Genomic DNA, 26,613 nt, shown 5'->3' on the forward strand with positions numbered 1-26,613 from the left:
ATTCATTGTACCACAAGTATTTTCAGAGCTGGGCTCATGGAAACATTTCTGGCCGCGATAATGCTATTCTCCGTCGACCACTAACAGATATCATCTTTAATGTCTCTGTGCTACACAACAGGAGTGTCAGCTATCTTTATCATTGTGGGCCAGAGATCTTAAAATAGAGCTGGATGTGTGCTGAGTCAGCACGTTCTCAATGATAGATGATAGATGTAAAACTGAACACTGTGGAGGAAAGCCACTGATGGCAGCTAACTGCAAATCTGGCATGTCTGTGGTTTTCTGAAGCATTCCTTGACGAGCAAACAGATTATGGGGTTGCTTCTAAATTTCAAAAATCCTTAAAGCTGATCTGAAGAGCAAGCAGCTACATTCTAGATTTTCTCTAGGGTAAATGCCTGGAAAAGTAATATTCTGATCACAGATTATTGAATATGACAATGTTCTGTTTAGAAGAGAAGAAATCCCTTTGTCTGTCTTTGCGGTCTTTTTAATAAGCTTGACAGTGAGTTTGCCAGAAAGATCAAGAGAAGTATGTCAGAAGTGTTTGTAATGCCCAATGCTTTCTTTGCTGCCAATATTTGGTGGTTATTAAGCAATATAGTCATATTACTTGTTCCATTCTCATTTCTTCAGATTTAATATGAAAATGGCATATAGGATTTCACAATCTTCCTACAGTTGAACTGTTTGCTTAAAGTCAAAGGCAAGTGTTAAGGCGCCACCTGCTGTTCGTTAATATAAACATTTCAAAAACAGATTGTGATGTCACTCCTGCACAAAATGACTTTCCATCTTTTAATAAAAATTAAAATATATAAACATTTGTACATATACTTTTTACATATACTTTACAGTTTTTTTCCCCTGAACATTGTTTACTTCCGTACTTCAGTAGTACAATCGCGTATAACAAGGAAGAAGCTTAAAAACGATTACAGTAGTTGTAAAAAGGTGCATCGCTTTCATGTTATTTTCCATCAGAGAACCACAGTAAACCAGGCAACTAGAACGCAAAGACCTTAATGCCTCGAATGCTGGAATTCATTCTTGTGTTTTAACTCACATTAGTGTTTCACCAGGAGAGAGTTTTTTTTTTCCCCATCAGCCTTCCAGTAACCCCTGGGTGTCTATCATCGCCAGCTCTTCATCATGCACCCACTTCTCCTCTCCCGGTGGGGGACGAGAGGCTCGAGGTGACTCGTTCTGTGGAGGTTTGGGAGTCACAGATCTCCGTGGGGGATTGAAGGTCCTGTTAACGTAAGGAGAAGCTGTAGATTTCAGAGGAGTGAGGGGTGGAGGGGACGGGATACGTGACAGGTAATCTGAACAGCGTCTTCTTTTCAAACTTTTGGAATCTTTTCCCTCGCTGTTAGCAGGTACAGGAGCGCTCCTATTCAGTGGAGTGAAAGGCGAGAAAACACTGCTTTTCTGCTGTGGGGTTACCTGGGAATTTCAAAACAAGGAACGATATACATTGGTTTTGTTTCTAGTGAACATACAGTACAGACCAAAAGTTTGGAAACATTACTATTTTTTATGTTTTTGAAAGAATTTTCTTCTGCTCCTCAAGTCTGAGTTTATTTGATCAAAAATACAGAAAAAAACAGTAATATTGTGAAATATTATTACAACTTAAAATTAGTTTTCTATTTGAATTAGGGCTGCACGTTTTCAAGTTTTTCATTAACCGTTAACCGAGGCCCTTATCGGTTAATACTCGGTTAACCATAGTGTGCGCCAGGGTTTCCGTTGTCCGGTAATTTCCGGACATTGGCCGAAAAAAAAGAAAAAAAGAAATGTCCGACAAAATTTAATCTTTCCGGTCAAATTGTCCTATTAAAACTGCCTAATAATCTTGCCCACTAACACAATCTGAATTTGAGAATAAGCCTAAAATGTATAAAGCAAATATACACCGACCTTTGGCTATCTTATAAAGGAACAGGCTCTAGTAATAGTTATGTAACTTTCCGTGTTTAGGCGAAGGTAACAAGCAGGCTCCGCGGCCGCCTCGCTAAGGCTATGACTATGTTTGACAGGTACAATATTTGAAAATCGATAATTATTATTTTTTTTATTACATTTATATCTGAATTTATGTCAACCTATAGACTTTCAAATATCAAAATGTCATGAATTAATATGTATTTGTGTACAAAATGACAAACATATTTTCCTATTATATTTTGCCTGGAAACGCTTCCAACACGGCGTCGGTTCTATTTCTAGCATGCACGCGTCGAGCCGCGCCTGAGCCGCGCGTCTCACGCAGGCAGTCGACAAGCTCTAACCTGTTAACATGGGAGCCGAATTAAAAACAGACACGCCACGCAGCTGAGATGCTTTCGCCCATCGCCACGCATCCAGTGTGTCCTGACCGGCCTAATGATGCCCGGGTGTTGGCTGTTGAGATTACAACAACGAGGTTGTACTTGAAGTATATCTAAGCACTGTATTGCAATACTTGCATTTTGCCCCGTCACTCTCAATTTTAAAGTGCTCCAACGCTGTACTTTTTTTTGCCCGCTTCATATTAGAAAATGACTTCTTCTTGTGGACATTACAAATGTCTGGGAGCGCTCTGGCGGTCTCTGGTGGTGCAAAAATGTATTACAACTAAATTCAATGCACGCCATTGACGTCACTTAACCGAGCAAAATGTTTCACTCGGTTACGCAATTTTTAACGGTTAATCGGTTAACCGGTTAACCATGGACACCCCTAATTTGAATATACTTAAAAAAAATAATTTATTCCTGTGATGCAAAGCTGAATTTTCAGCATCATTACTCCAGCCTTCAGTGTCATATGTAACATCCATTCTATCACATGATCATTTAGAAATCATTCTAATATTCTGATTTATTATGAGTGTTGGAAACAGTTCTGCTGTCTAATATATTTGATGAATAAAAGGTTAAAAAGAACTGCATTTATTCAAAATAAAAATAAAATTCTAATAATATATATTCTAATAATATATTTTCTTTACTATCACTTTTTATCAATTTAACACAGCTGAATAAAAGTATTGATTTTATTTTTTTTTTTTAAAAAGAAAAAAAGTTACTGACCCCAAATTACTGACCAGTAGTGTATATTATTATTACAAAATATTTATATTTTAAAAACATAGCTTCGTTTTTTTTTTTTTTTTTTACTTTTACTTTTTCGTTGTTTTTTTTTTTTTTTACTTTTTTTTCATCAAAGTATCCTAAAAAAGTATCACAAGTTCTGAAAAAATATTAAGCAGCAGAACTGTTTCCAACTTTGATAATGAATCATCATATTAGAATGATTTCTAAAGGATCATGTGATAATGATCCTAAAAATTCAGCTTTGCATCACAGAAATAAATGATAATTTAAAGTATAATAAATCTAAAAACAATTATTTTAAATTGTAATAATATATCACAATATAAAATTATTTTTCTGTATTTTTGACCAAATAAATGCAGGCTTGATGAGCAGAAGAAACTTCTTTCAAAAACATTAAAAATAGTAATGTTTCCAAACTTTTGGTCTGTACTGTACATAAATGTGAAATAAAAATGAACAGATCAACAAAGTCAATTAAGGTCTTATTTGAAACCAGTTGTGCTGCTTAATATTTCTGTGGAAGCTATGATAAGAAAGAAATTCAGAATATTTTGACAAATAAAATATAAATGACGAAATACTAATCCGTTAATAATGTTACAAAAGATTTATAAGGTTAATTCATGATGAATAAACGTGCTAATTTCTTTTTTTTTTTTTTTTCTGATTGGATTACTGATTCATTGTGTATATTTGCATGTAACTGAATAAATGTTAATCAATAATCACTATTATTACTATAAAAAATTGTTTTAACAATAAAATATACAATTTATTAACATTTTAGGGTTATGTGGACATCTGTATACAATTAGTAACTGACACAGTAAGAGTTACAGCTACATTTTTTTTTCTGAAGATGAAGGTGCTTTCATGTGTATAGAACAAACAGTTGGAGTTAATGATTACAGTGACGCATGCTGTAACAAACACCACTAATAAAACCAATCTTTCACCACATAAAAAGAAAACTCATACTAACTCTGCCATTGATTTTTGGATTAGACTGCACACCAGGAGTTCTTGGAGACCGAAAAGAGCCCACGACACCTGAAGGAACCACATCTGAGACTTTCTCCTCCGCAATGCTGAAAAAACGCTCACAAGTCTGTGTAAACAATGAACATAAGTCTAATAAGGAACAACAAAAACACATGAGGAATCACTTTTTGATAGTGCTTAAAAACTAAAGTTTAAAAGCAGATTCATTAACCTGAACAAAAGTCTTCAGACAGATCATAGCTTCTTGCAGATGGGATTCTTTGGGGTTTACGGAGAATACTGCTTGTTCTCCTGCATAAAGGCTTGGCACAGGCCCAGAGAGCGGTCTCATCTGAAGATTACTAAGAGCGACCAGTGCTCGCAGCTTTACCAGCTCTTCTAGAGCTAACTGCTCCAGACTACTGTAGGTTCTCACAGAGACCAGGTCAAAGTTCTCATCCACAAGATGCAGTAATGGGGGATGGCCTGAGAAGACATGCAAACAGTCACAATGTGTTTGACGATATAAAGTGAAAGAGTGGTAGACTTAATGAAATGTACCTTGTTTGCCCTCTATGGAGACAATGCATCCCACAATGTCCACCTCCCCACAAGGTGAGCTGAACTGAGGGTCTTGAAGTTCTCTGAAGCGTGCGCATTCTCGAGCACGGAAATGCTGATGCAACCATTCTGGAGACACCTGGATCAATCACATTTTATGTAAGACAATTTCATATGCTTTTAATGGAAACAGGAAATGTAATCAATCTGTGGTGGGAGCAAAGTTGCTAAAGATTAAGGTTTACCTCAACGTCCTGGAAGAATGTTTTCTTGGTGGCAGTGAGTTGAATGTGAGCAATGCCTGAGCGTTTCTTCCCCTCTGATGTGGCGAGGTGATAAGCCCTATATCTGTGGCCCTCTCTTAGCAAGCCATACAAGTCTTGTGAAGGGCGCCAGATATTCAGGGTGTAAACTAGGAAATTAAATAGTACCCAGGCAAAACTGGTTAAATTGGCTCCTTCAACACATAAACAAATAGTAAAGATGATATCCACATTTGGCTCACCACAGTTGCTCTGCAGGTCATTGGCATCAGTAATACTGAGCTTCCAAACAGGAGTGACATCTCGATTAGGACACCCACCCTCGGCCGCCTGGGCTTCCATTACAACCTTCTGCACACGCTCCTGAAGCTCTGCCTGCCTCTTTTCCTCCAAACAGCATCTGTACTTATGCACTGCATCCATTTGTCTCGCACTTAGATGGGCCTGCGTGCAAAGTATATCAAGAAAGAATTAATAAAAAAATAATTAAAAGGTTATATTGACAGTGCTGATTTATTGACTACTACTTTATTTTTGTTTACTACAAGTTGGTGAAAATAAGCAAAAATGCAATTAAAATTTACCTCAACAGCAAGATCCCTCTCAACTGCCTCATACAACTCTTCCCCATCCTGCAGAGCTTCAATCTCATGTCGACTAAATGTCCTCCTTCGTTCTCGAGTTTTATTTTTACCTATATACGTGGAGGAAAAATAATCATCAATCCCTGTGATCCTTATATGCTTAATTTAATGTAAATGAAAAAAAAAACCTACCTTCCATTTCTTTTTCAAATTGGGTCTGTATTTTGGAAATAAGAAGATCCATGGATTTTTGCTTGGAGTTGCTGTGTTTTCTGGCCTCTCGATCTTCTGCACGATCATTGCGAAATATAAAGACACCATTGGGCTTCTTCTCCATCCACTGTTTGATGATAAACCCAGACAATTGTTTGGTACAAAAGCAAAATTATACACTCAGCTTTTACACATCAAATCATCTAATTCATAGCAGCTGAAGTAGAGCAGACCTGAGTGGGGTAAGTTCTCAACACCACAATGTTCACACAGCTCACAACACCTCCAGCAGTGAACAGTGATGATAGTGGGAGGCTAATAGGCCGAGGGTCGCGGTGGTACCCCAATTTAGTGTCCCATCGAGCTCGTCTTGTGCTGTTGGCTGAAATCTGAAATTAAAAAAAATGACAAAACAAATCAAGCCTGGCCAGATTTAGCAGTCATGGATCATCTTAGTTGAACTCTAACTTCACCTTTAGCATCAGAGATTCAGGAGCTTCCAGTGGAGGACAGGCTTCTTGGGAACCAACCAACTCGGCTCCACTGCTCACAATCTTATCACCGATACGGAGACGGCCCTTGTTTAGCATGGCAGTGAGTGGAGGGTCTAACAAGCCTTTGATGGGGTACCAGCCATCTGTGAGCCAGACCACACAGGACTCCATCTTTGCATTAGGAGTTTTGTCATCTTTCACTGGCTTTTCGGGATTTTGACAAGTCTGAGCAACACCACATACACAGAGCACTAATGTCTTAGCTGGAGTGTCATCCCTCTCCATGATCCTCCTGAGTGCAGATCTCTTACTATGGTCCACCTCCACATCATATCTATGTGCACATACCAAATAGTTAAGAAACATCTTGAGTGGAAAAAGTATGAGCTTTAGTAAGCTTAAATACCTGAATTTGAGCTGCAGAAGTACTTGCTCTGGAGTCAAACACAGGCTTCCCATCAAATCTGGAAAAGTTCTTTCCATGGAGGCCCGTTTCCATACAATCCATCGGTAATGGTTGAATACCCAGGCTTCACTGATCAATTTGGGATCAACACCAGGGGTGTCACACAATGCTCTGCCAAAAAAAAGGTTGCATTAACTAAACTAATTCCATGTTCTGCAAGATTTTAGCATGCATATGTACTTGTAGATCTACATCCTATTTATATTAACAGTGTTAAATATACACCATATGTTTACCTATAAAATTCCTCTTTTCCCACAGTACCCTTATTGTCTGGAACCAACCAGCCTCCATCTGCCAGCTGGAGACCACCAGACTCCATGAGAAGCTCACGTTTGAAGAAGTCATTACAGTCAAATCTGAATGATTCAGCATTCTCACTTGTTATTTGTAAGATATTGAGATGTACACCATGCTGATACAGCTGAGATGGGGGGGGGATAGAAAAAAAAAAAGTATAGTAACTGAAATCTACCTTCTCCAAAGTATAGTATTGCAGTGACTTAAAACAGTGGACTAATTAGACATCACAAAAAAAGTTTTCAAAATGTACCTCCTCCTGTGTGTATTGACCAGGACATTTGCGTCCCACAGCATCTCTCAGACCTGTCCTGGGGGCATCAGAATTCTTAGCAAGGTAAAGGCTGCCAGGTAAAGGACGAATAGACTGTTTTTTCTTCTTTCGGAGTCTCATGTCTTGCATATCCCTGGCTAGGTTCAAGGTCTCTCTGTATGCCTCTGTGTCTATTAACATCCCAAGAAAAAGAAATAGGATTCATTGCCGTATACACATAATCATTCATTTTCATCTCTCTGTCTTTTGTAGACATGACTTTACAAACTGGCACAATCCCAATATCATGAGACAATTTCTATTTAAAATACAAAATTAGAAAATGCTAAACAGCTACCTTTCTCTTCAGCATCCATGACTTTCAGAGGTATTCTTTCCACTGAAATGGTTGGTTTAGGTTTAGAACCCTCATGCAGACTCGTCCTATCACAGTATTGTGCAACACTATCACTATGTGATGCAGAAATAATATTTTGGTCTATTTGATTTCTAGGCTCAGTTGTTTCTTTGTTTTTCTTCTTGAAAGGTGGTATAAAACCAGTGGACACTTTAGAGACATCTTGACAGTTTGATGTCCCAGTCTTCATACCCTTTTGAAAAGGGGGCACGAACACCCCTTCTGTATGGTCAGAGTTGTGTCTGTTTTGGACAGACACAGTTGAACATGGTCGCTCTAGGTTATTTGACTTTTGGTCAACAGGATGCCTGCATATTTAAAAGAACTTGTAAGAATTAAAGAGGTCTTCCGATATTAAATGGTAAAGAGTTAACTATTAAAACAGTAAAACAACGTACCAATCTGGACCAGTGACATTCGGCTTGAGGTGGACATTATAACTGAAGACACGCCTGTCTCTTAGAGTTCCTACAACAGGGATTAAATGTAAAAGATAGAAAGGTTAAGATAGCACCTCACAATAAATTAAAATACAACAGTATTTTTTTTTCACTATTAATGAATAAAAGATCTAACCGTTTGGACAGGTTTTCAGTGGAGTGAGACCTGTGGTCTTTGCATCTAATGTTTGATCAAACTCTGAGAGAAGTTGTCTTTTCAAAGGAGGCTGACCTGAATCTAAACAGAACAAAGTGTTATATACAATGAGCTTAAAATAGTTTATTCATTCATACAAGGTGACTCAAAAATGATACATTCTGTAGGCTGTACCTGCTAGATTTCTGGAATCAAATGGACGCTTTCTTCTGTTCTGGGCAAAAGATCCCTGTGTCTGTACATTATTAACAGGTGGACTTTTTTTGTCCTCTGTCATTGCCAAACTGGACGATTCATTCAGGTCATCATCTGCCAGTAAAGCTTCAGTGCAAGCCATTGCTTCCTGCTCAAAGTACTTCTGCTGGGTATCTGTGCAACTGTTAAAATTCAAAGAGTGCAAGTCTAGCTTTGCAGGTTCATTCTGAGTTGCTTTAGATGGCAAAGAATGTAGAGTGGTTTCGATTTGTCTGTCTTTATGTTGAGGACGGCATTTTGAGGAATCACCCTGTAGTAGCTGGCTATCAGTAATATTAACTTGAGCATCACAATCTCTGAATAATTTAGAAGCTTCCTCAAGGGCAACTTTTGATACACACACACCTTTACCACTCGCAGTGCTGAAACCATAGTTTTTCTTGTTTATTTGTTCAAACTTTAGGTTTCCATCTACTATGTCCTCACTGCTTTCAGAACACTTAGTTTGAGGTAAGACTTCCTTAGATGATACATTTTCCTCGTCACAATCTTTAAAAAGACTCTCGGCCCTTTGAAGTGCAGTAATAGAGACAGCCACTTTCTTCCCTCCTGCTGTAGAGAATCCTATGTTGTTTCCTGAAGAATTTTCAGGTCCATGACGCAAGGAAGTGTCATCATAACCTGTAAATGTCGCTCTCACCTCACTCAGTGCCTTTTCAGAGATATTAACTTTGCCACTGGCAGTGCTTAAACCTTCACAGCCTTGATGCTGAAGACTCCCAGAATCAAAGCTAGCCTCTTCACAATCTTTAAAAAGACTCTTTGCCCTTTGCAAGGCAGTAGCAGAGAAAGTCACCTTCTTTCCACCAGCTGTAGAGAATCCAGTGTTTTTTCCTGTAGAATTCCCAGTCTCATGCTCATGGCTGAAGGAGATATCACTGCAGCCTGCAAATGCCTCCTGTACCTTAGTCAGTGGCTCTTTTGAGAGATCACCTAAACATTGGTGCTGAAGATCTTTAGAAGACAATCTCTCCTCTTCACAATCTCCAAAGAGATTCTTTGCCTTTTGCAGCCCAGCAGCAGAGATAGCCACAGCCTTCCCTCCTGCTGTAGAGAATCCTTTGCGTTTTCTTATAGAGCTAGTGTCCATTTGGATATCAAGCACCTGCTTTGTCTTTGGAGATCCATCAGCACATGAGAAAGCATCAACAGACCCCGACAACAGATCTTTAGCTCTCTGTAGTGCTCCAGCTGAGACGGACACTTTCCTACCACTAGCAGTACTGAAAGCACAGTTGCCATTAGGAGGAAGCAACTCAGAAGGATGCTTAGAAAATTCACTCTGAAGGTCTTTCTCCTCACATACTACTTCCTGAGGGGGTTGCTGGACTGAAGAAGGCTGAAATGAGAGGTTATCAGTCAGGTCAAAATCTCTGAGAAGAGCACTGGTTTCCATGAGAGAAAATATAATGCTTTTACAATTTAAAAATAGACTTACTTGTTTGAGTTCAACATCCAGTTTGCCATTCGTTCCCTCCATTTTTGCAGATTCCAAGTCAATATTTTCATCACAGTCTTTAAATATGGCCTTTGCCTTCTTCAGGGCACCAGCCGAAATGGAAACTCCTTTCCCACTGGCAGTCTGAAAGCCATAGCCTTCCTCTGACTTAGTCGATAGAGTTTCTGAGGAAAAAATCTTTGCAAGAACTTCTTTAGGATCACTGCTAGATTTCTGTTCTCGAAAGACCTTCACACTATTGAAGGAAGAATTATCAACACCATCAGAAAATTCAGTTACTAATTGTGGCTGACTTATTTTCATAGATGTATTACTCCAAGAAACTGCTTTTGTTTTCTTAAGGCTAGTTGTTGACATAGAGGTATCATGTTTTCCAGAAGCACTGAAAACGAGTTTGTGAGTTTGTGACTCCTCTAAGCTGTCAACATCATTAAGAAGTCTTCTTGCTTCCAAAAGAGCCGTTTCAGACACTTTCAGCTTTGCTCCACTAGCTGTACTAAATCCAAAATGACTATTGGAGTCAACACAAACAACATCTGTTTTTTCACCTAAACAATTCTGCTCTGGTCCTTCATTTCCTGCCAACTGCATATTTATCTCTTTACAAGCTCTACTGACATCTCCGCAGCTGACATTTCCATCTTGTTTAGTCTTAACATAGGTTTTATTTTTTGTGTTCATGCTGTTAGAAGTATTAACTGAAGGCTCTGTTTCAGCATGCTCTGGCTTTATTACTCCAACATCCACCTCGACTTCCCTATTAAATATGGCTTTCTGATCGTCATCTTCAAAAAAGTGCCTTGCGTGGTTTAAACTCTTTTCTGAGATGCTTATAGCTGTCCCTTTAGCAGTTTTAAAACCAAAACAATTGACTGGAGTATTATCACTGGAATAAGACTGAACACTCTTCATATCAAATAAAGAACGGTCTTCAGACACTGACAAAGTCACCATGGCATTTTGTGTTTTCTTTGACTTGGCACATGGTAATTTGGCAGCATCTTCAATTTGAATGCGATTAGAACCATTTACTGAAAGAGTGTCTGTCTTGACGGGATGCTTTCCTTTCACAACATCACAGTTAAAACTATCATCAAAGTCAATTCCGTTGAGTATATCGGGATCCCACTCTTTCTCTGTGTGGTTGTCTGAGCCAGGATTTGTCGGTTTGAACTGGGTAAATTCATGTTGACTATTTGCTTCCTCCAAAAGACTGCACAATTCTGTAACATCAGCCTTTTGAGATGCTGTCAAAGTGCCATTCTCCTCATCCCCACCATGGCTGGAGTTCACTGCGGCGGATTTGTGTGTGCTGCTAACCTCGAACACAGTCTGTCTTTCAGCACTTCTCTTGAAATCCAAATTTGGATGACTGCACTTTGATGAGTCTGAACCTCTCCCCAATTTCTCTTTCAAAAGAGTCTCTGTTTGAGAGCCAACATTTGAAACTGTAATATTCCTCTTTGAACCGGTTTTATAATCAGATTCATTTGACTGCAGTGAAGAGCAGCTTGAAATATTAATTTTAAAGCTCTTTGGACTGTCACTCTTTGGAGCATCACTAACACACACTCTGGAAGCATGGTGAGAGAAGATGGTCTGTCCTGTGGGCAATCTATTTGCATTAGTGCTTCCTGAATCTGATTTGCACAATGTTTCTATAGTCTGATAACATTTTGGAGCAGTTCCATTTAACGTGTTGATCAACACATCCCCTGCAGCTTCATCTAATGATGCTTTGGCCTTCATTATAGCCTCATCCTGTATGGAAATGGCCTTGTTGTTTGCCGTTTTAAAAGAAGGAAAAAACTCTTTGATGTCTGCGCACAAGGCTGTCGTACCATCCAAATCAGAAAAGGTGGTGGGGCAACCACTGTCGTGACTGATTTCAAAAGTGGTAAGCATGACTGTTGACTTGTTTGGAGAGGTCATAGATATGTCTGCTAAATTAGAAATGTCGTTGTGACTACCAACTTCGTTCTTCTGCTCAAGTTCTGCTTTACTTTGCACTTGGCCATTTTGTTCACACTGTACAGTCACATCAAGCAGTGCCTTTGGCATTATTTCTTGTGTGAAATCCTCTGCAAATGCCTTGGAAAGCTGTGTCATATCCAGTCCAAGATCAAGATCATGGATTTCTGCAGATAACCTTTTGACATCTTGTGGCTGTGTATGATAATCGACTGCATTTTCACTGGCGACTGTGGATTCTTTAAGGTTACTAGATATCTCCTCAACTGTGGGATTTTCTGTAAAAATGCAGAGCAAAAATGTTGTTCAAAATACACACACAATAAATAAATAAATACATAATTTAAATGTAATACATTGAAAACCTTACCTTTGAGCATTTGATCCAAGCATACTGATTGAGTATCTTTGTGTCCAATTACTGTATCTGACAGATCTGAACTTGGCACTTGATACACAAACTTTCTGGGCTTTCTAGAAAGCATGAAAGCAGGCGATTTGTCTAACAAAAACTTCTGACACTGAGCTCCTTCTGGATAAGACTTGAGTCTAACACTCTGTGAAAAAGTTTGGCTACTTCCTGCAATGCAGTTGAAAAAAGTATCACCATTAGTTTCACTCGATGCTACAGTGTTGTGATTGCTTATCAAAGATGAGTCCGGACATTCTCCATTAAGAATGGATTCTGATAAACTCAGTGGAGTCCACTGAATGAGATCTTTATTTTTGCTTGGGCTTTTTGTTTCTACATCATCCATTAATTTCTCTTCTGGTTCTGAAGTTAGAACAACTGACTTGACATCCTTTGAAGAATCGGTTACTCTCCTTCTGATCCTCTCTTTGGTTTTGATTCTTCGCAGAGTTGAAGTGCTGTTGCCGAAGAATATTGACAACGCATCTTCAGCACCATCAAGAACATTCTGTACTGTGCTGCGGACATCCCCATCCTCTATAGCGCAGGGAACCTTCTGCTTCCACAGACTACTTGTACTTGTATTAGGAGAGCAAACAGGCTTTTCTCCAAGGTCATCAGCCTGAATAGGCTCACTTTTGGCTATTAATGAAGAGAATAAAATCAGAGTAATCAGAATTATCTTGGGGTTAAAGATATGTGTATGCATTTCAAATTAACCATTTAGATTATTTTATGTATAGTTTCAAATATATGGTGTCATTCACCTTCTGGTTTTAGTGTTGTATCACTCAATGTTGCATTGCTTGCAGAGCCTTTCGAAAGAGACGGGAAGAGTTTGCGCACAAACTGGTGTGTATAAAAGTAGGAACAAGCATCACCATTAATTACATGTTGGTAAAAACATGCTCTGAGCATTTCAGGCACCGTAATCCCAAATTCTTGAAATTATATATACATAAATTTAGATTTGAACTTACAATTGCTTCCTTGTCTTTGAGGCCACTTGATGGAGCGCGTTCCTCTGTTTTGGCTAGAGAGAAATAAAAGAACTGTTGCTGAATAGCTCATTTCTGATCAGGAGACCAGGGGAATTGCAACACATGCAATTCAATGGATTCAAGATACAACGGATTAATAACATTCTTTTTATTATTACTTTAACACACTGACTTGTATTTAACATTTATATTCATAATTGTTTTGTTTTTTTTGCAAAGATCACATTTCATTTTAAATTCTACCCTACAAAATTCATCTAAAGAGACAATACTTTAATTTTGTATACATACGCAATATCACAGTGGGAGTCAAAGAGGACGGTGTGTTAAAGGAACTGGTCCAGGATAGGTCAGGGTTGATTTGTGCCCCAAGACTCTCAGATATCTGTTTTGCTGAACGTGCCTGTAACAGAACAAACTCAGCATTATGATTAATGTCTAGAACGCCATCTGAACTTAATGAGAAAAAGTGTTTAAAACCAACTTTACTTTTGGAATGTGACAAGATGCTGAAACAGGTTGGTTGAAAAGGTTAAAAAATAAGAGGGCTTTATTGCTTTAAGACTGACATTAGCCAAAATAAAAATGTTTTAACATATTTGCAAAGAAGACAATGTACTAGTTTGGACAAACATCAAGGATCATGGTGACAGGCTGAAAACTTGTTTTTACAGAATATTTATAGTTCTAATAGTCTACTGGGGTTATACTTTCAGTCGTTTTGAATTTTAATTACCTTGACATTTGAGATTTTTTTAAAAAGCATTTTCCTTGTATGATTTCTGAACACATATGGTAAATGGACTGCAATTATATAGCGCTTTCAACAGACCACATGGCCATCCAAAGCGCTTTTACAATTTGCCTCACATTCACCCATTCACACACACCATGTTGACAACTTCATGAGTGCTGCACTTGGAATAGAATTTTCTTTATCTAGAGGGTTATTAAAGAAAAAGTTACTTGAATCATGTTGTAGTTAAATTTTCATGTTGACTAGCCAAAATCATTAAAAAAAAAACTGTTGACTTACCAAAGACCTTTTTGGTGTGTCCAGAAGGCCTGTGGTGTCGCATATGGAAGTTGCTTAAAAAAAAAGTATAGTATTTAATATAGAATTAAAATAATAAAAATAAAAAATTCCCCTTTAAAGGAAATAAAAATGAAAGATAATCTAAAACTGTCTCACCAAAGCAATCTCTAGGTTTTTCAGAGGATCTATCAAATCTTTGACTACAAATGACAGGAGAGAAACATTCATTAAACTTGACTTTAATATTTCACATGAAATTCATATTCTCCTAATCATAAACATAATTACCTGTCTTTGGCTGAACCAAACAAACAAGGGCTTGATTCTGTCCAGGGAAAAGCTGACGAGTCTCCATTAGCCACTGGGTGGAAGAAAAACAATTATACAGGACTATGTCCTTTACACATACTGCATTCATAACACAACAACTGTGCTATACCTTCATAAGGAGACTCCTCATTAGGAATGGAAGCAGGGGACTGAAAGCCTAGTTGCTTGAATATTTTGGGTGTAGAAAACAGCTGACTAGTCAGGGCTGATGTCTCTGGTACTTTGACAGTCTCTTCCTCCTCAACTTTTGAACTGTCAGGACGTCCTTCATCTCTGGAAGCTTTTGCAGTCAACTCCTCAAACCAGTCAGGATTAAGAGGTCCAAGCTCTTAATTCACAATAAATCAGATCAGTAAAAAAAAAAAAAATTGAAATATGGTAACACTAATATACATACATACATACATACAAACATACACATACACAAATACAAATACAAACACAAACACACACACACACACACACACACACACACACACACATATATATATATATATAGCGTTATATAAAAAGTCATATTATTGGAAGTCTCTACCTTTGTCAATTTGATGAAAGAAATAGTCAAACATGCTGCCATGAGTGTAGTGGGGTTAAATCTGAACCAAGCACAATGATGTTGTCATTGGACCTACAGGTAAACAAACAAAAACATAAAAATGTAATTCGATGTACTTTGTATCTCTGACAAGAGTGTATCTGGCTTATATTACGTTCTTATCAAGTAAAAGTTTGTCATCGAGATTTAAATAACTGTAATTAAGTAAGTAACGTTAGCCTAACTGTTCCGTGTCATGCATATCAGTTTACTCAGTTAACGTTACCGTAAATGAACGTGTTGGCACAGATGAAAGATTTTTGTAACTTCTAAGTCTTTGAAGTTAATTGAAATGTCGTCTTCATCTCCGATTCCAGATGTTTTATTCCCTGAAGTGTTCTGAGAAAAACTGTTTCTTCTACGCGCGTGGATAACGCTGGTTTAACACATCCCGCCAATAAGCGAAGTGTCGTCAACGGAAGGGCAGTTGTCTCGACCAATCAAAATGCGAGCGTCAGTTCAGGGGGCGGACTTACGTGCATCCTTTCAAAACAGGAAATAGTTTATGAGGGAGAGAGAGAGAGAGAGAGAGAGAGAGAGAGAGAGAGAGAGAGAGAGAGAGAGAGAGAGAGAGAGAGAGAGAATTTCTTTGCATATATTCTATTATGTTCTAAAACGTTTTAACGTTTTGAATTATTTTAATAATAATAATAATAATAAAAATCAATTTTTAGATGGAGTGTGCATAGTTTTACATATATTACAAATAAAACATAAACATGTTTTTTAACAACAGTCATCATATGACACAGAAATAAACATATCTAAGGATTGTGCTATTGCCAAAAAAATTGCACAACCAGTACAAATAGTGAATAATATTTGTGACATTGAGTGTCTTTATTAATTCGGTTGTGGAGCACCAGAGGGCGCACTATCAAAAAAACAAAACAAAACAAAAAACAACCCTACATAATGCATTGCTTGATTTCAGTTTATGATCCTCACATTTAAGGTTACCTTAAGGAAAAGGTTATATAAATTTTATAATTTAGTTCAACAATAAAAATGACAAATACAAACAAACAAGTTCATCCTAAAATCATGGACAATTATAGATCTAAGAACAGACACATAAGTATTAAAATAAAAACACCCACAATCTTTTTAAAATGTTATTTATTGATCTATTTATTGCATGCACACCTTTATACAGCAGACAGCAAAATGAAACGATAAAAATACAATCATACAAGTATGGCCTAGACTCCAACTACTATTTACAATCTTTCATTTAAAATAAATTCTTATTCCATAAATATCTCTATTTCTTCTTATGGTACATACCTTTGAATGCTTGGCCATCTCAATAGACAGAATATACATAATTCCATCCTATAAAACTATACCATTTTATGATGATCAAAACATGATGATCTTTCTTTTAAGAATATAAATAAACCTTCTAGAAGCAACTAAAACTAAACAGTAGAAAGACATTAGTAAAATCAAATACCCTCATACATAAATAAGTTCTGGATGACCCTTTTATGCATCCAGGTCTTTCTGACAGTAGCACTGAATTGTGTTACAGTCATTCTGTACGGATAAAAGCCGAGGCAGGGGTGCACACGGTGAAATGTCTGATCTTGTTAAACATAAAAAAAAAAGCAAGAACACAACATTTATGAGTCATCAAGTAGCTGAGAGCACTGAAGTTTCAAAACATTCTCTCTAAAATGAAAAGTTTCACTTAGTGTGAGGCATTGCACATTTTCCCGTAACGTATAATGGTAGATGTGAGCAGGAGGAGCCATTCGTACAGCTTTGGTATACCTTTGATGCCTGCAGCAATAGAGGCCCCATTTCAGAGCCGGGGGCGACCCCTTACATATATAGTAGTACAAAAAAGCCAAGGATTCGACTTCTTTTTGTGTCCCCTGATGCAGTTTTCTAAGCTATATTAGCTGTACATCCTTGAAGCTCTTAGGGTGCACAGAGGCAGGACAGTGATGAGTGCACTAGAGGAAAGCAGCAACTTCAGACAGGAGTGGTGGATAGAAGGCCAGTTCCCGCCTGATCCCTTAAAGTTGGACTCAAAGGCTGATGCCGGTCACGCTGGAGTCAGGAAGGAAGGCAGTGATGGCCCGGTAGCCCTGTGCCCGTCGAATCATGTCTCGGATCTCGCAGTTGAGCTCAGTAAGTCGGTTGCATATCTCAGACAGGTCTTGTTTGGAACCGACCAGGGCAAAGGTTCCCGTCTGACCCAGAGTTTGGTGCCGGAAATAGATGTTGAGTAGTGTCTGGATCTCATTCTCAGAGCTGCTGCCGAAGATGTCACTTGGCCAAATTTTCCTGAAACAAAGTGATAATACAAAGCACTGCATATTACTCCAAATGCATTCATTTTCTGTTGCTGAATAGGTTATCAATAAATTAAAAGGTGGGAAGTTTACCTGCATTCCTGTATGTAACGGATGGCTCTGGAGAACTCGTTGGTTTTTAGGCTTTCTAGAATGGCCTGCACAGCTGTCTCAGAGGAGCTGTAGGGGGATTCAGTGGTAGGATCTCTCTGCTCGTCTGCTGTCTCATCGTCCACTGATGCTGCTGCTGCCCGCAGGTTACTCCTCAACTCACTCAACTCCCTGGACATGTTCTGAAGCTAAAAGTGAGAACATTTATACACACACCGGGCTCGGTCCTAAATAAGTACGGTTTGCCAGCTAGACTTTTTCTATTCCAGTAACAAATGTCTTAATCAAACTCAGATGTTGAGACACTGATGTCAACATACCTCTGGTACAGAGTTTATAGCGTGAACTTGGCCAATCAGTTTACAGTAAGACTGAAAAAGCAGCAGCAGTTGAAAGTGGAGTTTGTAGAGTCTTTGACAAAGCTCCAGTTGCTGCGAACAAACATGCATAAAATTAAAATTCTTTCAATTTTTTCAGCATATGAGAAAGAAGTTATTACACAACAGTTACAGCATAGGAAACCAAACAAATCTTTAACAAGGATACAAGTGTGTTAGCAAAACAGTGTTTTTAGTGTAAAAAATGTGAGGCATGTGAAACAATTTGGCAATGTTCTGATAATATGGGCATTTGGAACAAGCAAAAAAGAAAACATGAGGTTAAAAAGATTTTATAAAACTTACTGCAAGAGATTCCATTTGCTATAAAGCAGGCATTGCAAGACAAAAGGTGAGAAGTGAAGAAGGAAGAGAAGTTTTGAATATAGTGTGAAATCATGCAGCACAGTGGCACATGCAATATAAAGCATGAGCAATGGCTCCATCATGCATGAGCAGAAAAAATGAATAGACAATCACTGAAAGAAAAAGGGTTACAACTACGCCCTCTTTATTTTTATTTTTGCACAGGGACTGTGCTGGGTAAAAAAAAAAAAAAAAAAAATTGGTACCATATGCCTTTGTTATTGCTTTAACTGGTTATGACTTGAACGCTAGAAAGTATGAATACTTTAGGTTAAATTTTAGAGAAATAAACTTTTTCAACTTCTTCAAAGCCCAGTATAAAAAGACCCTTTTATCAAACATAAGACTAGGGGGCGCTGTTGTGAATCAACACAGCACAGGCTTAAAGGGATAGTTCACCAAAATATAAAAATTATACATTTTAACTCACCCTCAAGCCATCTTAGGTATATGACTTTCTCCCTTCAGATGAATACAGTTGGAGTTATAAAAAAGTCTTGGCTCTTCCAGGCTTTATAATGCTAGTGAATAGAGTTTGAGATTTTGTAGCAAAAGTTGGTGAATAAAGACCTTCTGAGTGTAATGCATTTGTCTAAGAATAATACCCATATTAAAAACTTTACAAACTGTAATCTCTAGCTTCTTCTAACTGTCCTACGCACATTCACAAGAGAGTGGTGTTCCAGCGGATAATGTAGGACGTACAGTAGGTGTAGCGTAAGCTCCAATGAGAATATGCTAGTCTCACAAGAACCAAGTTTTGCTTACAGCAAAGGAAAACCAGTCTCCACTTGGCTTTAATCAAAATCCTCATGTGGAGCACTTTCTATGATGGATTTATGCACTTTTTTGCTTCAAAATCTAGATCACTATTCACTGACATTATGAAGTTTGGAAGACCCAGGACATTTTTTTTTATATAACTCCTACTGTATTCGTAAAAAAAAAAAAAAAAAAAAAAAAAAAAAAGTCAAACGAGGGCAAGTAAATCATGGGGTAATTTAAATTTTCCGGGTGAACTATGCCTTTAAAGTTAAAGAGCAGACAGATAGAAAAGAGATGTCACTCACAGAGCTATCACAGAACAATCGAAATGCAGAAAATATAAGAAGTACATTGACATAGACATTACAGTGGCATTCAATCACTAGACAATGCTGCCATACTAAAATATTGACACACAAGTACTATTTTTTTCTTTTTTCACAAGGGAATAAAGAATGACAGAAACATATGCACTATTTGTGGTAACCTGCCACACTGTAGTTTTAGGATTGCATCAAGTGTTAGACAGCAGAACTGTTAGTTAAAGCTCCAGTTTGATCATGTACTTCAATTATAATGACATTCCTTTATACATATCCTTTATTCCTTAGTTTTCTCTGGAATGGCTGACTATCCAGCTGAGGTTTCATACCTTCTCCTCTGTTTCAGCGGGCTGATAGGTGATCACTCCATCTCCAGTGCATTTGGGGAAACTGGCCTTGCAGTTGCGTAGCCACTGGAAGAGTCACAGGCATAACAGTGAGTTGAACAGAACAAGCTTTGGGGTCAGTAAGAAATGAATTATGCTTTATTGTACATACTGATTTGACTGCCTCCTTTTTGTTGTTGTAGGTCTCTAGATACTCCTGCAACTCTAACACACTAAACTTCATCTTCTCCAACAGCCCATAAGACACAATCTGAAACACATATTTAAGAGAAAATAAACTGCACACAATACACATTGAACGAGACATTGAATATAACACTAAGGCTGGTTATTTACTAGTTTGTATACTGCATATAGCATTGACATGATTTATATTCAAACTTGAAACTCACTGTGTCTGCATCGACAAACAACGTGGGGCATTCGGAGCAAGATGTCAGCATCTGGGATGACTTTACAAACTTTGCTCCGATTCCATGAAGGCCATCGCCAAGATAACCAGCAGCATCACAAGTCAGGGTGCAGAACTTACTCTGTATACTCTGGAGGTCAGAAACAATACATCCTCTTTAATTTGTCCCCGACCAGCATGTTGTCAGTAACAAAAGAATATAATCAAAGCCATTTCTTCTAAAACTTTGGCACTACTGAGTTGTCAGCTTTGTGTGATGAACCAAAGAAAATCCAAGTTAATGAATAAAATCGACATCATCTGACATCAATAATACAGCATGCAACACTTGGGATTTTAAAAAGTATCAGTTGATTCATTCACTTAATGAGCTTTGTTGAAGCCTAAATCAATATAATAAGGACCAGTGATAACCTACTGTATCTCTATGAGTTACCTGAAAGAGAGAGGAGAAGACTTGGAAGGTGTAAACCGCACAGGAACCATCCGTGTCTGCCACCAACTGGTTAAGATGATTGCGCCAAGCCTCCTCTGCATCATCGCACACAGTCGGCTGGAAGGCGGCCAGGATGGCGGAGAAAAAGGGAGAAGGCGGAGGGGAGGAACGGGACTCTAGCAACAGCTCTTCCTTTTCCTCTTCTGCCTGCAACACAGAGCTCTGCGGGTCTCCGAACCCACTGGAGGAAGCGAGGGATAGAATTATGTGGTGAGGGAAAAAAAGTTCAAACATCAGCTATGAGAAACTTGAGATCAGTCTGACTTTTCCAGACAGACTAATGTATGTTGAGAGTCTGAAGCTCACAGTACCTGGGTACACAGCTTGTCTCGTTGTCAGTAAAGAAGTTGTTTTTCTTCTGGGGTGTGTCTGCTGTTAGGATGTCAGAACAACTAAAGGCAGGCGGCGACTCGCAGATGCAGAGTGAGATATCGTTCTCGTTAACAATGGCTTCTTCTTCTTCTTCTTCTTCAGCTGAATCCTCAGTCTAGTTTCGGATAGGATTCATAAGAAGCAATAGGTATTTATGGCAACGAAAACATCTTTTGTGAAAATATTATATTAAGAAAAGATCAAATTGTGTGGCTGAATTTCCCATTCTCAGATGATAAAGATAGTATTAGTGACAGACTGATTAATTGTTAATTAAACGAAAATTAAGTTGTCTTCTTTGGCTAAAATACAGAAATTATTCCTCCAAATGTAGGCTCCATAATTTCTGCAAAACGTTTTTTGTTGTCGAATATTCTTAAAAATGTTTTTAACATTTTTATTAAAACACTGATTTAATTATTACATTTATTTTAATAAGGGTGTCTAAGGAAAAAAAAATGTCCAACCAACTGTGCATTATTAAAAAAATGTATAATACATGTATTATTTTAAAATATATTAATATAAATAAACATTTAAATAAGAAAACACAAAACAATGCATTTATTTATAAATAAATATTCACTGACCTTTCAAAATTAAAACTCTTCATGTTGAGAATCGTTTTTCTTTTTAGTGCTTTTTAATAAAGAATTTTTTCAAACATTTCAAATTCAGATATAATAAGAGACCTTTAAAAATTGGAGGACCAATATCTGATTGGTCTGGTCTCATGTTTCTGGCCACAGGCAATGGGTACACTTTATTTGCAACCCTAGCATTTAACATGTGAGTGATGTTATAGCCTTGCCACACAGACAGAAGCCATACACATTGCCCTTGTGGCTCATCTGAGACTCTGGTAGGCCTCGAAGATGAAAAGCGGTTATCAGAGAAATGGTTTTTGATGCTTTTGAAGAGCAAGAATGACTTTTTATGCCCTTCTAATCTAATGCCCCCATCCTAAATAAGCATGTAACAGGAAAATAGTATCAGCAAACTACTCACTAAAATCTAACCATGCTAAAAGCAGAGCCAGACAGATTAACCAAGCACAGAAAGAGATTTCGTTTTCAACCGTGTTAACAGAAAAACTCCAGAACAGAAGTGCGATAGGAATGTGTCTGCCCCCAAAAATCAGCCATTTTGAAGCTCTTATTCACCCGATGGTTCGATCCCTCGGGTAGTGAGATCTCAAAGCTGGGCGTTGGGGTGGAAAGAGGAATTTGGTCAGCTTGAGTGCTGTCAAAGGAGACGGGAGGGGAGTCCATGGGGTTTAGTTCCTCAGTAGAAGACAGGCTGACGTTCTGAAACAAGTGATTTAAGAGAGTTTAATTAGACATAGACATTTCTATAAAACAGGATAGTAAAAAAATACCTCTTATCATAATCCAATTAAATCCTAATAGATAAAATACAATATTTCCCAATGAATATCTATCCTGTTTTATCCCATTGAGTCAAAAGTGTACAAAAAAATGAACAAAAATGCAACATTACTAGTTGTGAGGCTGAGAGGATCTGGCTGGCTGTGAGGGACTCTTCCTCAGAAGACTCGTCAGAATCATCATGGACGATCGGACACAGACTTGGTGAGCTTCCTGAGAGCTGGCTGTCCTCCTCCATTGGTTGGACTTCAGCCTGGTCCAGACTGTCAATGGAGCGCCTCCGCGCACCCCAGTTGAAGCTGTCAACTGTCTCACCCTGTCAGAGAAATAAAGAGTCCTCTGAATTGGTATATGGCACACAACCAGACTTCAAAACACACACATTCATAGGCTACAGCATGCTGTATGTGTGAAGGTGCTCAGTCTGTGAGATTGTTATAGAAGCATATCTCTCCGTGTATGAAGGTTGAAAGGAAACCACAATACAGGAACACATTTCTAAACATTCTCGTTCTTGTAGAGTAAATAATGAAGTGCCTGAAGGCTCAAGTTATCAGTGCAGCCACATGCCTTGACATCAGTCGAGAGACAACATCCACATTCCTTCACAGATCCAGTTCTGCAGTTTAGAAAATGTTTTCCTTTGGCAGCTCTCTTAAACACTGAACTCAAAAAGTCGCTTTTACTGCACTACTTTAATTATTTTCTTTCATAATCATACTTGACCAAAACAAAAATGGCAAAGAAGCAAAAAGTCTTTGCTACTATTACAGTGACTCATGACTCATCAAATTTATCCACAAGGGAGAATTTATTTAAAAGGCTGAATCTGCCCTTTTAAGTCTCTGTGGCATGGAAGCTTCAGCAAATTTGGGGAATGACCTCAATGAACTGACTCTAATGATTTCAAAGGAATGCAATCTAGAGATGGCCAAGCTATTAAAATACAAACATATTGAAATATAATAAAACCCACATAAGGAGTGACTAAACATTTACAGATGCTACCCACCAATTACCTAATTTGTACATTTTCTAAAACACACTACAGTTCAAAAGTTTGGGGTCAGTACGATTTTAGAAAGAAGTCTCTTAAGTCCCGTTTACTCCAAGAACAATAACTATATAGATAACTATAAAGATAACAATATTAGCATCCACACCAGCAAACGATATCACGAACGTGCGTCTGCCGCTTTAAATTCTCGAGCTCGTTACAGTAAGATGGATTCTGATTGGCTATCAATGTTTGTATCGTTCATCAGCTGGAAAAAATCGTTCTGAAAATGATTCCAACTTTATCTTTATAGTTATCGTGCTTGGTGTGAATGGGCCTTTATGCTCACAGAAGCTGCATAAAAGATAAAAAAAATACAAAATATAAATAAAAAACAGATACATAAATTATAATTTAGGTTAGAATTTCATCTGTCCAATCTAAATTAACTTAATCTGTTTTGATGTGCCATTGTATTTTGAAATTTCTTTTAAAAAAAGATGATTCCAGGGAGAGTTATAGACATGCATTTCAATGCACAGCCTGTGAAAAACACAAAATCATCTTGCACAACACTGGTGGATTCCTGTGCTTACCTGCATCTCCTTGATGGCACAGACATAAACAAGGAGAGGAGAACGTATTACAAAGAGTTAAAAAAAAAGTTACAGTAGTATTGCGCAAACATTGCCACAGTTTATTTCTGACTGATACTTTGAAAAAGTTTTGCGAAAGTTTAATGCTCAGCACTGCTTTGCCCAAAGGTCTACTTTACTGAAGTCAAAACAAAGATAGCCCAAGTAATTTGAAATTCAAATGATTTCACAAGAGGCAAGTGATCATTTTGGGGTTTTTTTTTATATCTGCTCACCTCTCCATCTTCCAGTTCCACATCCAGGAAGTCAAAGTCTCTGAATACACGGGACTGCTGTTCTGAAGTGGTGTCATCCATGTTTTCTGTGTCCCGTGTGCCGTCCTCAGAGGACACCAGACTGGGCTGGTGTTCAATCAGGTCCAGTTCCCCACAGGATGAGAAAATCACCTGTAGGAAGTGCTTAAGAATGATTCCTGACATATGTTTAAATATTTCATACTGGATGGATAACATATATACGTCACTTACAGATGGGTTTTTGGTGAGTCCAACTTCTTGGCCACACAAAGTTAAAACATTCACCAGCTTCTCACGAGTTCTTTTCTAAATTGGGAGAGAAATAAAAAAAATAAAAAATAAACATATATATATATATATATATATATATATATATATATTTTTTTTTTTTTTTAATTAAAGCTGCAGTAGGTAACTTTTGTAAGAATATATTTTTTACATATTTGTTAAACCTGTCATTATGTCCTGACAGTAGAATATGAGACAGATAATCTGTGAAAAAATCAAGCTCCTCTGGCTCCTCCCAGTGGTCCTATTACCATTTGCAGTTACAGACCGCTCCCGGTAAGAAATAAACCAATCAGAGCTGCGGTCCGTAACTTTGTGTTCAAAATGTAGAGAAATGTATATAATAAGCGAGTACACCATGAATCCATTTTCCAAACCGTGTTTTTAGCTTGTCCTGAATCACTAGGGTGCACCTATAATAAATGTTTATATTCGGACTATTTTAGATTGCTTCGGGGGTACCGCGGCGGAGTAACCCAGTACCTTTGTGATTCTTCATAGACAAACAGAGAGAAATAGTTCCGGCTACGATGTTCTTCCGCAATACGCAAGCAGTTCTGTTTATTAACCGCTAGAGCATCAAAAGTTCCCTACCGCAGCTTTAAGTGTAAATAAAAAAACATTAATTAAATAATTCATTAATTAAGTATAAAATAAATAAACATATAACAATAAAATGACAAAAAAATAATTTAATGTAATTGATAAAATTACATTTAAATAAAATAATAAATTAAAACACTGCAATATAGGAGATACAGAAATGCATATTTAAATTCTTTCAAAGAGTGTATTTTTGAGTGCTTACTTGTGAAGACTGTGGTCGTTTCCAGCTGACAGGCACCAGCACGTGGTTGTTTTGGTAGGAGCCCGAGGATGTAGAGGAGGTACTGCGTGTCACAGTAACCCCTCCTCCATCCTTCCCATCTTGTCTTGGAGAACCGTGAAGCTCGTCATATCGCCGGCCAATCACCGGTGTCTAAAACACACACAATGTCGCACACCATTAAGCCCAGGGATTTCACATCTGCTCTTTTCTTTTCATGTCATGAGTTTGTGGCCCTCAGCCCAAAAGTCTTCTTTCTGGCGCATTCCCTTCGCTAACATCAAGTTGCCTTAGATCCTGACCAACAATTTAGAACCTGCTGGAAAAACTGGCTGTCTATTCTCAATGGTCCTTCTCCTCTGCGTTTCCTAGCAGAGCTTTGAAAAACAGAACTTCAATAAAGTGAGCCAAACAAAAGCTTGGGGGAATGTCAGGATTTCCCTTATTGAGCTCACCTGCCCTTAATTCCCGTGAAATCCTTTCTGCTGGGATGGAATGGGGCATGTTTTGAGTTCCCTGTCAGTTTTGAGGTTTTTTCCTACTGTCTTGCCCACTTGCTAGAGGCTAAATACATCCCAGAGGTATTTGACAGAGGGCAGAGGAGTCTGCTTTGAGACTCTAGAAGGGCTGTTCAGCTCTCTCCACTCTGGATGCAAAGCGCCACAGCCGGATTGACATCATTTCCTGGAATTCATGCACTACACAAATAGCTCCCTGTTAGGTTCCCACACTTTTAAAAGGCCGGGTTGTTCATGTTTCCAATAAGTTTTAAACAGAAAACCTAACCTTCAGAGTTTGTTACAAATGCTACTGTACAATAATAATGAAAAAAAAAAAAACTAACACAGAGGACCAAATGTAAAAAAAAAAGAATGACTACAAACTACAAAGTAGACAATCCTATCGAGGATCAATCCTATCACTTTTGCACACTATGCACCATCTCAGCTTCACTAACTCAATGTACACCACCAATTAAAAAAAATAATTTCTATTTCATAATAATTTTTACATGAGAAAATATTTTTTAAATGAGAAAAGTTTAATAATAAAA

The 26,613-nt window shown here is 37.9% G+C and overlaps 2 protein-coding genes across 7 annotated transcripts in view; both read right to left on the reverse strand.

Moving 5' to 3' along the window:
- Positions 1–787: 787 nt before the first annotated feature.
- On the reverse strand, positions 788–15,704 carry LOC127972863 (breast cancer type 2 susceptibility protein homolog). Its single transcript, XM_052576693.1, has 28 exons — positions 15,523–15,704; positions 15,237–15,329; positions 14,811–15,029; positions 14,660–14,732; positions 14,528–14,571; positions 14,372–14,424; positions 13,627–13,738; positions 13,315–13,367; positions 13,102–13,183; positions 12,293–12,976; positions 9,931–12,200; positions 8,412–9,831; positions 8,217–8,318; positions 8,039–8,108; positions 7,581–7,948; positions 7,223–7,413; positions 6,906–7,093; positions 6,610–6,780; positions 6,183–6,537; positions 5,943–6,098; positions 5,689–5,836; positions 5,497–5,606; positions 5,155–5,356; positions 4,895–5,061; positions 4,650–4,788; positions 4,321–4,574; positions 4,090–4,215; positions 788–1,449 (listed from the first exon to the last, which is right to left on the reverse strand). The coding sequence occupies exons 2-28, from the start codon at positions 15,268–15,270 to the stop codon at positions 1,108–1,110; spliced, it is 8,133 nt and encodes a 2,710-aa protein (XP_052432653.1). The 5' UTR covers positions 15,271–15,329; positions 15,523–15,704; the 3' UTR covers positions 788–1,107.
- A 694-nt stretch (positions 15,705–16,398) lies between these two features.
- LOC127972518 (protein furry homolog) overlaps positions 16,399–26,613 on the reverse strand; it is a 55,482-nt gene continuing 45,267 nt past the window's right edge. For 3 of the 6 annotated variants that reach the window (XM_052576070.1, XM_052576069.1, XM_052576072.1), the window contains 14 exons: positions 25,542–25,712; positions 24,677–24,751; positions 24,425–24,595; positions 22,669–22,872; positions 22,332–22,475; positions 21,108–21,283; positions 20,737–20,977; positions 20,281–20,430; positions 20,040–20,138; positions 19,871–19,954; positions 18,394–18,411; positions 18,031–18,141; positions 17,693–17,898; positions 16,399–17,591 (listed from right to left, as the gene is read on the reverse strand). In XM_052576070.1, coding sequence (XP_052432030.1) covers positions 17,333–17,591; positions 17,693–17,898; positions 18,031–18,141; positions 18,394–18,411; positions 19,871–19,954; positions 20,040–20,138; positions 20,281–20,430; positions 20,737–20,977; positions 21,108–21,283; positions 22,332–22,475; positions 22,669–22,872; positions 24,425–24,595; positions 24,677–24,751; positions 25,542–25,712 — 2,109 coding nt within the window. In that variant the 3' untranslated portion in view covers positions 16,399–17,332. The remainder of the gene's footprint in view (positions 17,592–17,692; positions 17,899–18,030; positions 18,142–18,393; positions 18,412–19,870; positions 19,955–20,039; positions 20,139–20,280; positions 20,431–20,736; positions 20,978–21,107; positions 21,284–22,331; positions 22,476–22,668; positions 22,873–24,424; positions 24,596–24,676; positions 24,752–25,541; positions 25,713–26,613) is intronic. The other 3 variants (XM_052576073.1, XM_052576071.1, XM_052576074.1) reach the window with 1 other exon arrangement.

This window comes from Carassius gibelio, chromosome B15, assembly GCF_023724105.1.
Source record: "Carassius gibelio isolate Cgi1373 ecotype wild population from Czech Republic chromosome B15, carGib1.2-hapl.c, whole genome shotgun sequence".
In the NCBI taxonomy this organism is placed as follows: domain Eukaryota; kingdom Metazoa; phylum Chordata; class Actinopteri; order Cypriniformes; family Cyprinidae; genus Carassius; species Carassius gibelio.

Coding starts and splice junctions, on each gene's coding strand:
- LOC127972863 (XM_052576693.1), bottom strand. CDS start 15,270: ATGTTTGACTATTTCTTTCATCAAATTGACAAAG. Junction 14,572..14,659: donor TTTGGTTCAGCCAAAGACAG/GTAATTATGTTT, acceptor TGTCATTTGTAG/TCAAAGATTTGATAGATCCT. Junction 4,789..4,894: donor CATTCTTCCAGGACGTTGAG/GTAAACCTTAAT, acceptor TGATTGATCCAG/GTGTCTCCAGAATGGTTGCA.